Consider the following 14,956-nt stretch of genomic DNA (forward strand, 5'->3'; position numbering starts at 1 on the left):
AATACAACACAAGTTTCATTAATTGATTTGGTTTGTGAGTGGGGCCCACTTTGGAGAGAGATTTACGCAAGGTTTCGCAGCGTATATGTGCATTATGTGTTTGCATTATCAGTTGTCTACTTACAAAATGGTGGCGAGTGCGACCAGAACCCGTTCTCCGTGCATATGATGCTCGACTCGCCGACCAGAGTGTGGCCATCGTTGCAGCTGAATGTGACCAGAGCGCCAACAGTCAGACGCCGTTGGCTCAGGCTCGTGCCCCCAATGCGTCCATTGAGCGGCGCAACTGGCATCACGCACTGGATGACTGCGAGAGGGGAGGAGAGTGGGAAAAAAGAGAGAACAATAGTGTATGGAAGAGAGAGAGAAAGAAGACGAGCATTAATCTGTGTGTGTAAAAGTTTTCCAACTTGCATAGGAGTTGTTTTCTGTATTGTTAAAATATCAATATTACATCTCATCATTTAATCATGGGAATTCTCTCCTAATATATTCTTACTATCTTACTTAAAAACCAATTATATGCTATTGTTATGTATTCTTGTTATCTTGTTATTTATCTCATTTGGTTATCAAGTTTAAAGATGAAGTTGCTAAATTGTTATTCATATTTTTATAAGAAGCCAGAAAGGTACGAGTAGCAGAAAAATAGACGAAATATTGATATATTCAAATAAGGAAAAAGTCCCTAATATGATTTTTAACAAAATACTATAATTAAGTTCAATTTTACTATGGTAAATAGGAATTATACTATGGTATAATATTGTCAAAATTGAAAATAGGAAATACTTAATAAACATCTTACCAGATAAACCTTCTAGAATCACAACATAATAATTTATCGTCTCAACAATATATATTCAAGAAATAATAATAACTTGATGCCTTACTACTTAATAGTTTATCAGCTCAGATATCAATCAATTAGCTCTTAAACGTTTCATTGTCTTTATACCCTACTTTAAATCGATTCTTTCGCAAGATAATTATTGAATTGTATCGCTTTCATGTTAAGTGTTGAGCGAGGAATGTTTCTAGCGAAAAAAGGAAAACAAAAGAGACTGCACTAATCAAATTAATTAGACCTATTAATCACACTAAGAATGAATTATCCCCGATTGTAATTGGATGATGTCTAGTGTCCACTTGAGGGTAATAACTTTGAATGAAAGCTGAAATCTTATCGATTGTCAAGAGCGTCTGCACTTCAATTGGGCGCAATTAGAGCGCTTTACTAAATAATTAGCTGGACAATTGGCTTACTTAAGCGGCAAAAAGAAGAAGTAATGAGAAAGACAGTGAGAGACAGTCACTCACCTTTGCAGCGTGGCACTGGGCCACTCCAGATACCCGTCGGCTCACAGTCCAGCAGCGCCGGTCCGGTCAGCTTGAATCCCCATTGGCATTTGAACACCGCCCGCCCCCATGCCGATGTATTGAGCTCAATGAGACTGAGATGCGGATCGTCAAGGACGAGACGGGGACATTGAATGGGATGGCATGTCGGCGATGGCGATGACCAATTGCCCGAGGCCAGGCAGGTGGCATTCCAGGCGCCATCCAGCCTAAAGCCTTCGGGGCACTCATAGTGCGCTCGCTGGCCCAACTTATTGCCCTCGAGTCTCAGCCTGAGCGGCGCCATGGGTTCCATTAGCTGCGGGCATGTCGAAGTGGCCACCACCACGGCAATGCTGTTGGTCAAACCGCGCGGCGAGGTGCATGTAAACGTGCCCGAATCATTATTCTCGATATTCTTGATGCTCAACCGATAACGCACTGCCTTCTCTTCCCCAGCCGGCGACCAGCCTGAAAAGATACAATATAATAGCTCAAATCCTGAGGTGAGGCTGCTGCTCACTTGAACTCACCTGTGCTGTACTGCATATACCAGCTGGTCCAGCTCCATTCAGGTGTGCCCCGCACACGTGGATACATGCAATCCATTTGCACGGTGCTGTGCGGGGGCACAGCCATCACACCGGAGGGCTCAAAGGAGTAGGAGCCATTGAAAACCTTGACACGGATGGAGGGAGCACTGTCTTCAGAGTAGTTGGTCAGCACGGTGGTCGGCACACAGCTGGGCATGCGTGGCGCCCATAATCCATTCGAGCAGAGCACACGCGACTCGCCCAGCAGCTTGTAGATGCCCAGCTCCTGGCAGCGTGCCTGCAGCGAGTGGCCATGTGGCAGATCCCAGCCAACGTTCTGCAGAGTATGAGGCACGACAAATGTTGGTTGGGTGGTTCAATGTGGGAGGACAACAGGCGAGATGCAGGCAGAGCAGAGCAGAGTAGAGCAGAGATTTCAGGCATTCGTTTTTGGTTTTTTTTTTTTGTTAAATGAAGCGATAGAACGTGCAGTGCGTGATAGTAGTATAGCGAGAGCGAGAGCGAGAGAGAGAGAGATATGGAGAGAGACAAAAATAAAGAAGAATTGTTTTTAGACTTTTTACAAGCTGTTAACACATTCTTAGAGGCGCACTCTCTTGGGCGTGGGCGTGGCATTTTTTATTGGGGCGTGCTGGCGTGCAATTTCCACAGTGTTGTCTGTAACTGTTTTGCTGCAAATGTAATTGTGTAATAGTAGTAGTAAGTGTGCGTGTGTGTGTGTTTTTGTATCCGTGTGTGCTTTACGATGCCCAATGACCCGAAGGCCAATGCTAAAGCCGTGCATAGAAAATTGTTTATTGTCAAAAACCATAACAAGACCCACTACTTGGGCAGACACTAATATCGTGAGTGTGTGTTTCTCTGTGAGGTTTGTGCTCTAAAGGTTTGTCTTTGATCAGTGTGTGTATTTCTAAACTTCTTTCTAAAACCTTAATAAAGGCCTTCAAAACTTCTAACTATAACTGTAATTACTGTGTTTGAAAAAATATTTTCTAAAAATCATTTCGGATTTCTTTCACAACTAAGGCTTGATATATAGATAGATAGAAATAAACTTTTTTAATTATATCGTAAAGAACCTCTGCGACCTTTGTCTCAAGTTTTGTTAATATTTTCCTAACAACATTACTCCCCAGAAACGTATCGTATACCTAAAAAGTTATCAAAAATTTGTCTACGAAGGAAGAAGCCCTGAAATGTAATTCATTTTAAAGCCGTAGTTCTAACAGGCCTAAGCCTTGAGTGTAGAAAATTAATTGCTGTTTACACTACTATTGACGCACTTCATGTAAACAATTGATGCAGCGTCATTTAGTGTAAACGTATTAAACTTAACGGATTAATTCTTTTGCTAATACAATTGAAATATATATCAAATATATATATATATGATATGTAAAATTCACCCTATCATTTGGAAACTCTAAGAATAAATAACAAGTATATGACATCCTAACTGTATCTTCCTAAGCTCTCAATTAGCCCCACAGTTTCTCTCAGTGTAAAAAGTGTGAATATACGGATTGTCTTGATTTTAAAATGGTAAGATTGAAGGTCTCCGAATAAATATGGTAGATAATCTATCTATAATATCTAAATACTTATTTAACTCCACAACAAACCCTTCGTTTCTCTCAGTGTAGAGTGTGTGTTAGTGTGCAAAATTGTTGTGTTTTCTGTGTGTGAAAAATCTACGGTAGTAGTTGTACAGTGTCAGCTAAATGCATAGATACGGATACGAGGTGCGACGACGACGACAACGAGGACGACGACGACAATGATAGCCACTCACAATTTCTGTGTTTGAGACAAGTGTCGATTTGGATAATCGCGTTTTACGCCAGCCGCGATTTGGTGGTATCGGTGTCTGCAAGAGAGAGAGATCAAAGAGTACCAAAAATACAGAGTCTGAGTTGCTGAGCAGAGCAGAGCAGATGCGGATGCAGGATGCAATTATTTTATTTTTATTTAATTGATATTTTTTTTTGTTAGATTTTTTATAATTATTTTTTCTAAGATGACGCTGGGCAAATAAAAGTACTTGTTATTTGTTGTTTTTGTTGATTCAAGAGAGATGATGAAGAAATTGAGCGAGACAGAGATACATATATATACATATATAGAGAGCGAGCGAGAGCGATTTACAGTAAGTGACAGAGACAGAGAGATAATAATACAGACACAGATAGATAGAGCGAGAGAGACAGAGAGAGAGAGAGAGTCAAAGAGACGCAGTCGAAAATGAGTTGCACTCACATTTAGCCTCCGCTAGCTTCTGTGTGTGTGTTTGTGTCTGTGAGAGTGTGTGGGTGGTGGGTGGTGCCTTCGCATGTGTATGTGTGAGAGTGCGTGCATATGTGTGCTGTCGTTTCTGCAAGTGCCTGTGGTCGTGGTTGTGCTTGTGGGTGGTTGGTGGGTTTTTTCTTTTCTTTTTTTTTTTTTTTGTTTTGGTTTGAGTGGGGGCAGCTCCTGGCACGGCTGACGGCAGCGTCTGGCCGTCATCACTTACCACGGAGATGTTGCGATAGCTGAGCAGCAGATGAGTCGGAATGCGATTGACATGGCAGCTCTTATACAGCGGCTGAAACTTCACGTTGCCGTTGTCATCTACAGATAAAGATGTCAGTTAGATCACTAGATACACGCACAGTTCAAGATACATGCAACGACAACATTAACAGCGTGCTGCCACTTCTTTCAACACTGCCACACGCGAAACAATTCACGCGATTTCAAATCTGATATGACAAGGCAGACAAAATGGCAACACGCTTAAATGCTGTCAAAGAAATTCTATACTATATGCAGCAGTATCACAAATTAATGTTATTGTAAATTGTGTAAATAAAGGAAATTAAATTTGTTTATGTATCATAATAACTAAAATTTAGAAATTTTATATTTTACAAATTGACCCTATGACAATATTATATCTGATGCTCTATTATTAGATTGAAAGGTAAGGAAATTAAATTAATTATGTATTTTGAAATTTAATCATCGGTTTCATAATTACCATAATACATTATTCATTACATTAAATTAGCTTCAAATTACAATAAAATTGTACAATGAAATAAAATTACTATTACAAATTTTCATATTCAATCACAATTGGGAAAAAAATGTAAAAATTGTATTTGAGCAAAACTTTTGTAAGGCGACAAATGGCTAATGAAATTGGGAATGTAGTACTATATTAATATACCAAAAATCCGTATACTTTAGTATTTATGGGGTATATTAATTTAATATGATTTTAGAATATGGTTATATTGAAAATGGGTAGCCGGTATATTTAGTATGGTATATTTTTAATATATACCAAATATAGCTATAGTATTTTTGAGGTATATTAATTTGGTATAATTTAGGAATATAATTTTATTGAAAATGCTTACTGGGTATTTCAAAGTCGAGCAAGTAGAATATGGTTATATTGAAAATGGGTAGCCGGTATATTTAGTATGGTATATTTTTCATATAGTACTATATCAATATACCAAATATAGCTATCCGTATTTTTGCGGTATATTTATTTGGTATAATTTAGGAATATGATTTTATTGAAAATGCGTACCGGGTACTTCAAAGTCGAGCAAACTCGACCATTGCTTTATTTCTTGTTTTTGAATGTGTTGGCATTGGTAAAGGATTCTTTCAGTAAGTAATTAGTTAATTCAATTTATTTATTGATTTGTGAATCTAATTGCATTCAAATGGGGCAATTTTAGTTGGTACACAAAGCCAACTATTACCACTTGTAATTTGTGATCAACTGCTGCATATAGACATTTAGTTAGAGAGTATAATTATAATAGCCACTTTCCACTCTGCATAATTGGGCTTTTATTCAAATTTATTTTATAGATGTTTTATTGAAACGATTTGAATAATATTTATTTACCCAAGCGTCAAAAAATTGTTTAAAGAATGTAAAAAAATGTATTTAATGCAAATATAAATATATATTTTTGTCAGAGTTTAAATTGAAACTTTAGCTGAGTGGAAGGCGTCTTTTACTTAGTTGGTTAGATGGTGAAATGAAACAACTTGGATTGTTGCTGGTGCTGCTATTTAGTGTGCTTGATTGTGTTGTCTTTATTGTACGAGTCTCTACTGTAATGACATGTTTCGTATTGCTATATATTGTGTTTAAGTTTAATTAACATTCCATTTTGAGTGCATCATCATATATCAAAGTGTATATTAATGTAACTGTGTGTTTGTGTATGTGTGTGTCTGTTGTGCGTATTTGTATTAATGCTTCTGTATGTGTTGAGGGTAGCTCACTTACCCTCCTCGTTGGTGGCACACAATGGTCCCACCCACTTGCCCTTGACACAACGTATCTTGCACAAGCGTCGATCGCCCATGGGCCCAATTTCGCCAGGGAAACGTATCTCGGACACTTCGGTGAACTGTTGCAATATATCGATCTCTTCCTCCTCATCGTCTTCCTCATCGTCTTCAGAGTCTTCGGTGTGCACGGGCGAATAGCCGGTCTCCTCATCGTAGATGCCTAAAGTTGGGGCGAAATCGGAACAGAATAGGTGAGGGCGTTATGAAATGGGCAATGTACCATGCTAAGAAACGGGAGTGGGGGAATACGACCAGAGGGAGGAGAGAGTAGAGCAAGTAGAGCAAGCAACTAATGAGCTGTTGTTGTGCCTGATATATGTATGTACGAGTTGTATGTTAAGCGACAGGTGAATGAATACTAGAGACAGACAGACGACTCCCCACGAATGAATGGCTGAGTGAATGAATCGTTGAATGATCTTTGAATGCGCAATGCGAGTCAAAGAGTCAACGAGTTGGCTTCGTATTTCCATGGCTTGGCTCTTTTTTGAAGCGTGTTATCAGAGATGCTGAGGGCTTTCAATGCGCTGAAGTGGCCACTGACTTGGCAAAGCCTTTTTCGTATTTTTTTTTTTTGCTTTTGCAAAGCGTGTGAAAAGCCGGCTAAGAAGCTAAAGTGCGGACAGAAGAGTGTGGGGAGGAAAGGGAAAGAGAAGCAACTCTTGAGCACACACATTAAGCCGCACGAAACGTGCGAAAAAGGCGCTGCGAAACTGAACTTCAATGGGGCAACTTAAGGTTGTTAGATATGCATTAAAAGTGGCACGGAAATGGAGTGGGACAAGTAATAGCAATAGATAGATGGAAAGGGTCGAAAAGCGCGAGGGTTTGGGGGTTAGGATGAAGCAGCCACTTAACAGGATACAACTTCATTGCTGAACGAGGCGTCAAAAAAAATGGAAAAGAAAAGAAAAGAAAAGTAACGAAAATAAAAGAAAAGAAACGAAGAGTGAAAAGGCAAAAGATAACATGAAAGATAATATTATTCCCCAGCATGAGACACGGAACCCTGACCAACTGCCAACAGCGAACAGCGTACAACGCGAGGGTCCCAAGTGAATGGCGCTGGACCAGAAGCGGCGGCCGGAGAATCAAAGTAAACAAAAGCCAAGCACAAAGCGAACCCCCCAAAATAATACAAAAGCAAAGAGGGAGAAAATGAGGAAATTTCGAGAGCAAAGGGCGAAAGGAAGCCGCAAGCAGGATGACGGACCTAACCACGACAAAAGCATGAGAAGAAGAAGGAGAGTTGAATGGTTGCAGAGTTGCAAGCAAGAGAGGTGAGCAAGCGAGAGGTGACGGTGGCGGTGGCGGTGGCGGTGGCACGACTCGTGTGTGTGGCATGGTGCTGGCATGAGGCATGTTAATGAGGTCGAATTGAGGCGACTCTGGAGGCTCCAGGAGGCGACTGCGATTAGTTTTAAAGTACGAGAGTATGTAACTATGTATGTAACTATGTTTCGCTGTGTGTACTCCACTCTCCATACTCCTGGTGTGTGTGTGTATGTGTACTGTGTACTGTTTGTATCTTTGTGTATGTGTGTGTGTGTGTGTGTGTGTGTAAGCATAACACAGACGGACAGACAGACAACGAGACAGCGACAGCGGCTTTCAAATGCAATTCAATTTTGTCATGGGCACTGTGGCATTGCCAGTGTCTGACCGCTATGCAAATGCTGTATTTCAGGGCCACGGTTTTTCTGTACTTGTATCTATTCTTTTTTTTTGAGCCCCGCTTTCTTCTTACCCTTGTCCTTGCGGCTGGTGGTCTTTGAGCTGGAATCGCTACCACCTTTCGGACGGCTCAGTGCACCCGTGGTCTTGCCCGACTTGCGCTTTACACGTTGCAGGGCCACTGCTGCACTGCTCGACTGATTTCCAATCTCCTCCAGCGGCTCCTCCGGCAATGCGCCCTCATCGCCCTTGGCTGCATTGCGGCGACGGCGACGCCAACGCGGTTCCATGTCACGCTGGTCGAGCTCTGCAGCGTGACTGTCACCGCGTCGACGATGATGCTCCTTCTCTCTCTCCTTTCCCATCTTCGTGTCCGTCTCTGTTTCTTCCCTTTCCATTGGCTGCTGCTGCTGTTGTTCTTCGGGTTCCACTGCATTCGATTGCTTCTGCTTCTGCAGCTTCTGCAACAGCTTCTTGCACTTCTCGCTGGCATTGCCGGCCAAGCATTTGTTCAGGCGCGACTTCATCTTCAGTTTGTGCAGCTTGGCACGCAGCTGACGGTTCGGTTCCCTGGACTTGAGTATATCAGCAATGTGCACATAGTAGACATCACCATCGGCTGCCAGCTTGCTGCCGGCCCAACGATCCGTGTCCGCTGAGGCCTCCTCATCATGGAGTATGGCATGGCGCTTATAGCGACTGCCTCCGCCACGCACACGTCCGGTCTGTCCATTGTCATTCTCCAGTCGACGTCGACGTCCGGAGCCGGAACGTCGCTTTTTTCCCTGCCTGCGATTGCCGGCATTGTTCGCATTGAGTCTCTTGTAGGCGCCCTCCTCGAGTTCGGTGCCATGCAGCTCATCCTCAGCGTCGGCCATATCGGTGTCATCCACAAGACTGGCGGCCGCATCGCTGGCATGCAGCATGCCACCATGGTGATGCTGATGTGCATCATCGGCAAAGTCCACCGCATAGGGATTGACAAAGGCCGCATGATTCTCTTTGGCCGCATGCTGTTTATCCACAAACTCCACATCGGCGGTGGTAAAGTCCTCCGGCAGATAGACCTGTGTTGTCTCGAACTTCGCATACGGCTGCTCCGTTGTGATTTCCGGTTTGACAATCGTGAAGCGCACATCCGGCGCTCTGCAACCCGGCGAGGCATCTGCAAAACAGAGAGAGAGAGACAGAGAGAGAAAGGAAGGTCAAAAAGGGATAGAGCAGGAGCTGAAGCATAGCTGAACTTTTACCATAAATATTTCATATATGATCTAATTTAATAACTTGGCAACTTTGACTGACTTTGAAGTGCAATCGAAATTGCAAATTTCCAATAAGCGAATGCATGCATGCATGTGTGTGTGAGCGAATGAGTTTGTGTGTGTGTGTGTGTGGCATTGGCATTTGGCATTTCCTGCTCATACACACACACTCGCATATACACTAGCCAGTTTCAATTTGCAATGAAGGAAAGTCATGCAAACATTTTCCGTCCGAGCTGCGTCGTCATTTTCCATTTTCCTTATTTCACTTGACTTTAGTTCGAGTTGCAGACTTTTCCCAGGGACAACTGCAACAAATGACGACGACTTGTCGACCCGCCGGCTACATTAAACTTTCTTCTCCACTTCTATTTTTCCCTTTTTTTTTGTGTGTGTAAGCAACATTTTTCATTGCTTGCTGTTGCAGATACATATGTATCTGTAACTGTATCCGTGTCTCTAGAAGTGAGCTTGTGTGTGTGCAAGCCACCAAAAGTAGGTCAAATGCAATGCAAAGCAACTACTAAATTGTATTACACTCTCGTAATTTATGTAATTCAATTGCCAATTAGCAAAGCAAAGCGAGGCTAACTAAATGTATCTCCAACCTAACCAATGAAATGCATCTCGAAGTGCGAAAAGCTTTCCACTTGTAAAACGCAATTCAATTTACAGTTGCACCGCACCAGATGAAGCTTGGATTTGCTTTTAAATCGCGATACTAAAAGCATATTTAATTTAATTTTGTGTATCTTTACTGCATAACTTAACTCACAATCTTATCACTAACATTAAGAGACCCAAATCAAAGAAGCTATTAAAAATATTAGTCCGAATTTTATGGATATTTGAAATCTGTGATTGCGAGCAGCAGTTCATATTTTATTTTAAGATAAATTAGGACGTGTATGATATCTTTATTGGTTAACTCAAGTTATAATCTAATCGTTGGCTGTTTGCTAGACCCAGATGTCTAGAATACTGCTTACGTTCAGATTTAACATTTAGTCATCAAGTTCAGGTATAACCGAGTGGAAGTAGAAATGGATCTGTGTTTGCTTGTGTTGATTGCAATTGGAAGTCTTTTCTTTTGGCTCTATCATCTCAACAAGGACTATTATGTGCTTGCTTTCTTCTCGCCTCGAGTGAAAACTAAGGATGGAAGTCCTTTGGAGAGCATTGCCTCAGTGGCCAAGGCCAGGACAATCTTTGGCAATTCTTTTGACTTTTATGACATACCCGAAGGTGAGTTCAAGCATAATATTTTAAAAACCTGAAGACGTCATTTATTTCTTTTTCTCATTTAAGCAAAAATGTTTGAAAGTTTTCGCAAGCGTAACAGGGAAATAGGATCAAGTTATATTTCATACAGATTTGGCCTACCCATTTTCAATATAATTGATGCGGAAAGTGCTGAGCTAGTATTGAACGATCAGAGACTGATAACTAAAGGTACAGGCTATGAGTTCCTGAAACCAGCACTGCAAACTGGACTGTTGACATCTACAGGTGAATTAAATATTAAATAATAATAATTAATATAATATAATATTAAATGATATGCCAAATCTTTAAAGGTAAAAAATGGCATAGTCGTCGCAAGCTGTTGACACCCACGTTTCATTTCAATATTTTGAACCAATTTGAGGACATATTCAAGTATGTTGTTATTAAATCAAGAAATAGCTACAAAGTTTCTCTAAATGGTTTTAATATTTTCAGAGCTGAAAGTCTAAAGTTCGTAAACCAATTTCATGGATCATCTGAGATTTCCATATCTGTTAGTGAACTGATTCCCAGATTCACACTCAACAGTGTTTGTGGTGCGTTCTCCTATAAAATTCCCTGATAAGCAGCTCAAGATTGTGGCTTTTATTATATTTAACAGAGACTGCGATGGGAGTTAAACTTGATGATATGGCCGAGAAGGGGGATCTTTATCGTCAGAACTTTGCGTTGATAGAAAAGTGGTTCATAAAGACTTTGAGTAATCCATTAAATAGGAGCAAAACATTCTATAAATACTTTGGCTCCAAGAAGGATGCAGCTGCCCTAAAAGTCATTCATGATTTCTCCAACGAAATCATTGCCAAACGTCGCCTACTTCTTGAGGAGGAGCTACAACAACGAACAAATATTGAAAATAAAGATGATGACTTGTGAGTATAGATTAGATTAAAGCTCAACTATTTTTTAACCTCCTGTTATTTTAGTCACTTCAAAAAGAAGCAACGCTTTGCTATGCTCGATACTCTGATCCTTGCTGAGAAAGATGGTCTCATTGATCACCAAGGAATTTGCGAGGAAGTAGACACTTTGATGTTCGAGGGCTTCGATACAACATCAATTGGTCTCACATTTGCTTTGATGAATATGTCTCTCCATGCAGACAAACAGGAATTTTGTTATCAGGAAGTTAACGAGTATATTAAAGGTAAATGAGATTCAATTTCAGCTCCCAATCAATTACAATCATTTATCACTTCTAGATGACCTCAGCAATCTGGACATCAATCAAATATCTAAGCTAAAGTACTTGGATTGCTTTGTGAAAGAAACAATGCGAATGTTCCCATCGGTACCTTCCATGGGTCGACAGACAGTACGAGAAACAGAACTTACGAATGGCCTCATACTTCCTGCTCGCACCCAAGTTACTCTGCACGTTTATGATATTCATCGCAATAGCAAACACTGGGATTCGCCAGATGAGTTTCAACCCGAAAGATTCCTACCGGAAAACTCTAAAGATCGTCACACTTATGCCTTTATTCCATTCAGTGCTGGACAGAGGAATTGCATTGGTCAAAAGTTTGCAATGCTGGAAATGAAAACTCTGCTTATTGTTGTTTTGAAACACTTCAAAATTCTTCCTCTCTTTGATCCCAAGGATCTTGTTTTCAATAGAGGAATTACACTGCGAACAAGCAACAATATTAAAGTGAAGCTCGTGAGGCGTTCGAATTAATTGTAAGCTATATTTTGTTTGAATAATATTTAATATCTATTAGATATAACTCAAACATGGTGTGAAATAAATATAAATAGTAAATAACAAAAGTTAAATATTGCTTGATCATTCTCGAAATAAATTAGTGTGACGCTAAAATAATTAGTATGGGAAGTGCTTGACTCTGAGATATTCACATCCACTTTTAGAGAATACAAACAATTAATTCGCTAGATTCATTCATATGTTCAGGTTTCTATGTTCTAAGATAATACATTGTATACAAAATGAATTGCATTTACATTTAATTCTCCTAATACAAGTAATTGAATTGAAAATCGAGGCTGATCAAACGTATCTGAACTTAACCAAAGTGCAAAACTAGTTGCTGTTTAGATACCGGTATTATATTACTTTTATTTTAAGATACATGAGTAGAATATATATTCTGACTAATTACGTGTATCTTTATTGCCCAACTAACTATATAATCGTAGGCGGTGTTCACCTATTCTCAGATGCAGTCTACTGTGCAAAAACAAGTATTATGGTCGGATACCTGTCTGGTTCAGTTCCCACATTTAGTCATTGCGTTGAGCTAGAACCGAGTGGAAGTACACGCTAGTTAAAATGGCTGGATTTTTGTTGGTGCTTATTGCCATTGGGAGCTTTCTATTTTGGCTCTATCAACTGAACAAGGATTATTATGTGCTCGCATTCTTTTCGCCTCGTGTAAAGACCAAGGATGGTCGTCCTTTAGAGAGCATTGCTCCAGTGGCTAAAGGCAGAACAATCTTTGGCAATTGCTTTGACTTGTTTGGTTTAACTGATGGTGCGTATAAAGGTTTTATTCTCTGAAAACTTTACCTATATCTTTTTATCTTCTCCTCAGCGGAAGCGTTTGATAATGCTCGCCAAAAAGCCAACGAAACAAAGAAAAGTTATATTGAATATAATATGACTTTGCCCGTTTACAATATAATTGACGCAGAGGTTGCCGAGTTGGTATTGAACGATCAGAGTCTGATTACTAAAAGCTTCACATACGACTTTCTTCAACCAGCGCTGAGAACTGGATTGCTGATATCTACAGGTAAATCATAATAGATTAAGTGTTTTTACTTTTATACTATCAACAAGATTTTAGATAAAAAATGGCACAGTCGCCGCAAGATGTTAACACCCACATTTCACTTCAATATTTTGGGACAATTCGAGGAGATATTCAAGTGAGTTTCAATTAAGCTCTAGTACCTTAAATAAATTATTTACAATCCAACAGAGCTGAGAGCTTCAAGTTCGTGAAACAGTTTGAAGGTAAATCAGATATTGACATCTCACTCAGTGAACTGATACCTAGATTCACATTAAACGCCATTTGTGGTAAGTTTAGACATAAAGAAAATTTGCAAAAGAAATTATATTATGTTCTTTTGTCTTCAACAGAGACTGCAATGGGAGTCAAACTTGATGATATGGCCGAGAAAGGCGATCGATATCGTAAGAATTTTGCTATGATTGAACAAACTTTTATCAAACGTTTGAACAACCCATTTTATTGGAGTGATATAATTTATAAGTACTTTGGCGATAAGAATGATGCACTAGCCGTTAAAGCTGTTCATGATTTCTCGAGTGAAATCATTGCCAAGCGTCGCATACTTCTCAAGGAAGAGCTGGAACAACGGAAGAATGTTCAGGCTAAAGCTGATAATGATATGTGAGCGTAAAACATTTAAAAGTGGACATTTTTATATTACTATTATATTTCCAATTAGTTACATCAACAAGAAACAACGCTTCGCCATGCTGGATACTTTGATATTTGCTGAGAAAGATGGTCTAATTGATCACGATGGAATCTGTGAAGAAGTGGACACACTCATGTTCGCAGGCTTCGATACCACATCCTTGGCCATCATATTTGGTCTCATGAATTTGTCTCTTTGCGCTGATAAACAGGAACTTTGTTATCAGGAAATTAATGACTACATTGATGGTGAGTTTCTGTCCCTTTCTTTTCCGTTGAATTTTTATGACATTTCCGATTATATCACCTAGATGACCTAAGTAAATTGGACATAAATCAAATATCTAAGCTACAATATTTGGATTGTGTCATCAAAGAAACATTGCGAATGTTTCCCTCTGCCCCAGTCATTGGACGTGATGTTAAAAAGCGAACAGAACTGGCCAATGGTGTCATACTTCCCGCTAGAGCTCAGGCTGTTTTGCACGTGTTTGACATCCATCGTAATCCCAAATATTGGGATTCACCCAATGAGTTCCGACCCGAGCGTTTCTTGCCCGAAAATTCAAGAGATCGTCACATATATGCTTATATGCCCTTTAGTGCTGGACAACGTAATTGCATTGGACAAAAGTATGCTCAGCTTGAGTTGAAGACTTTCTTCATCGTCGTGCTCAAGAAATTCAAAGTTTTACCTCTCATGGATCCCAAGGATTTTGTTTTTAATACTGGAATTACACTACGAACCAACAATAATATTAAAGTCAAGCTGGTGAAGCGGAGTTCGTAAATTAAAAATTGTTTTTAACCTGTTGTAATTAACTTAAAGATAAGCTGTTAATTAACAATAAATATGGAACCAGTTGTTTACTCTATGAGAACTGCATTTTATTAAACTTTAAATTTCGTTACAAAATGTAGAAGAAATTAGATATTGGAGCTACGAGCAGTAAATAGTTAGAGAACCCTTATAAAATTAGAAGTCGAGCTCTGATTTAATATATGATAAAACTTTAGAAAATCATATTCGCAAGTATAATATTAAGTACAGCAAAATCAGCATGAT

The 14,956-nt window shown here is 39.8% G+C and overlaps 3 protein-coding genes across 4 annotated transcripts in view; 2 read left to right on the top strand and 1 right to left on the bottom strand.

The window, feature by feature from the left end:
• LOC132790337 (locomotion-related protein Hikaru genki) overlaps positions 1-14,956 on the bottom strand; it is a 33,765-nt gene that overhangs the window by 1,615 nt on the left and 17,194 nt on the right. The window contains exons 2-8 of one of the 2 annotated variants that reach the window (XM_060798830.1): positions 8,002-9,093; positions 6,190-6,414; positions 4,402-4,499; positions 3,685-3,759; positions 1,872-2,208; positions 1,321-1,809; positions 125-307 (exon numbers count right to left, since the gene is read on the bottom strand). In XM_060798830.1, the coding sequence (XP_060654813.1) occupies positions 125-307; positions 1,321-1,809; positions 1,872-2,208; positions 3,685-3,759; positions 4,402-4,499; positions 6,190-6,414; positions 8,002-9,093 (2,499 nt within the window). The remainder of the gene's footprint in view (positions 1-124; positions 308-1,320; positions 1,810-1,871; positions 2,209-3,684; positions 3,760-4,401; positions 4,500-6,189; positions 6,415-8,001; positions 9,094-14,956) is intronic. The other variant, XM_060798831.1, reaches the window with a different exon arrangement.
• On the top strand, positions 10,206-12,256 carry LOC132792912 (cytochrome P450 4p1-like). Its single transcript, XM_060802450.1, has 7 exons — positions 10,206-10,435; positions 10,499-10,699; positions 10,768-10,849; positions 10,913-11,013; positions 11,079-11,349; positions 11,404-11,624; positions 11,680-12,256. The coding sequence occupies exons 1-7, from the start codon at positions 10,234-10,236 to the stop codon at positions 12,156-12,158; spliced, it is 1,557 nt and encodes a 518-aa protein (XP_060658433.1). The 5' UTR covers positions 10,206-10,233; the 3' UTR covers positions 12,159-12,256.
• On the top strand, positions 12,723-14,765 carry LOC132789632 (cytochrome P450 4p1-like). The gene is made up of 7 exons (XM_060797776.1): positions 12,723-12,972; positions 13,033-13,233; positions 13,288-13,369; positions 13,423-13,523; positions 13,587-13,860; positions 13,919-14,139; positions 14,202-14,765. Exons 1-7 carry the CDS (start codon positions 12,771-12,773, stop codon positions 14,678-14,680), a joined length of 1,560 nt encoding a protein of 519 aa, XP_060653759.1. The 5' UTR covers positions 12,723-12,770; the 3' UTR covers positions 14,681-14,765.

Source organism: Drosophila nasuta, chromosome 3, assembly GCF_023558535.2.
Source record: "Drosophila nasuta strain 15112-1781.00 chromosome 3, ASM2355853v1, whole genome shotgun sequence".
Taxonomy (NCBI): domain Eukaryota; kingdom Metazoa; phylum Arthropoda; class Insecta; order Diptera; family Drosophilidae; genus Drosophila; species Drosophila nasuta.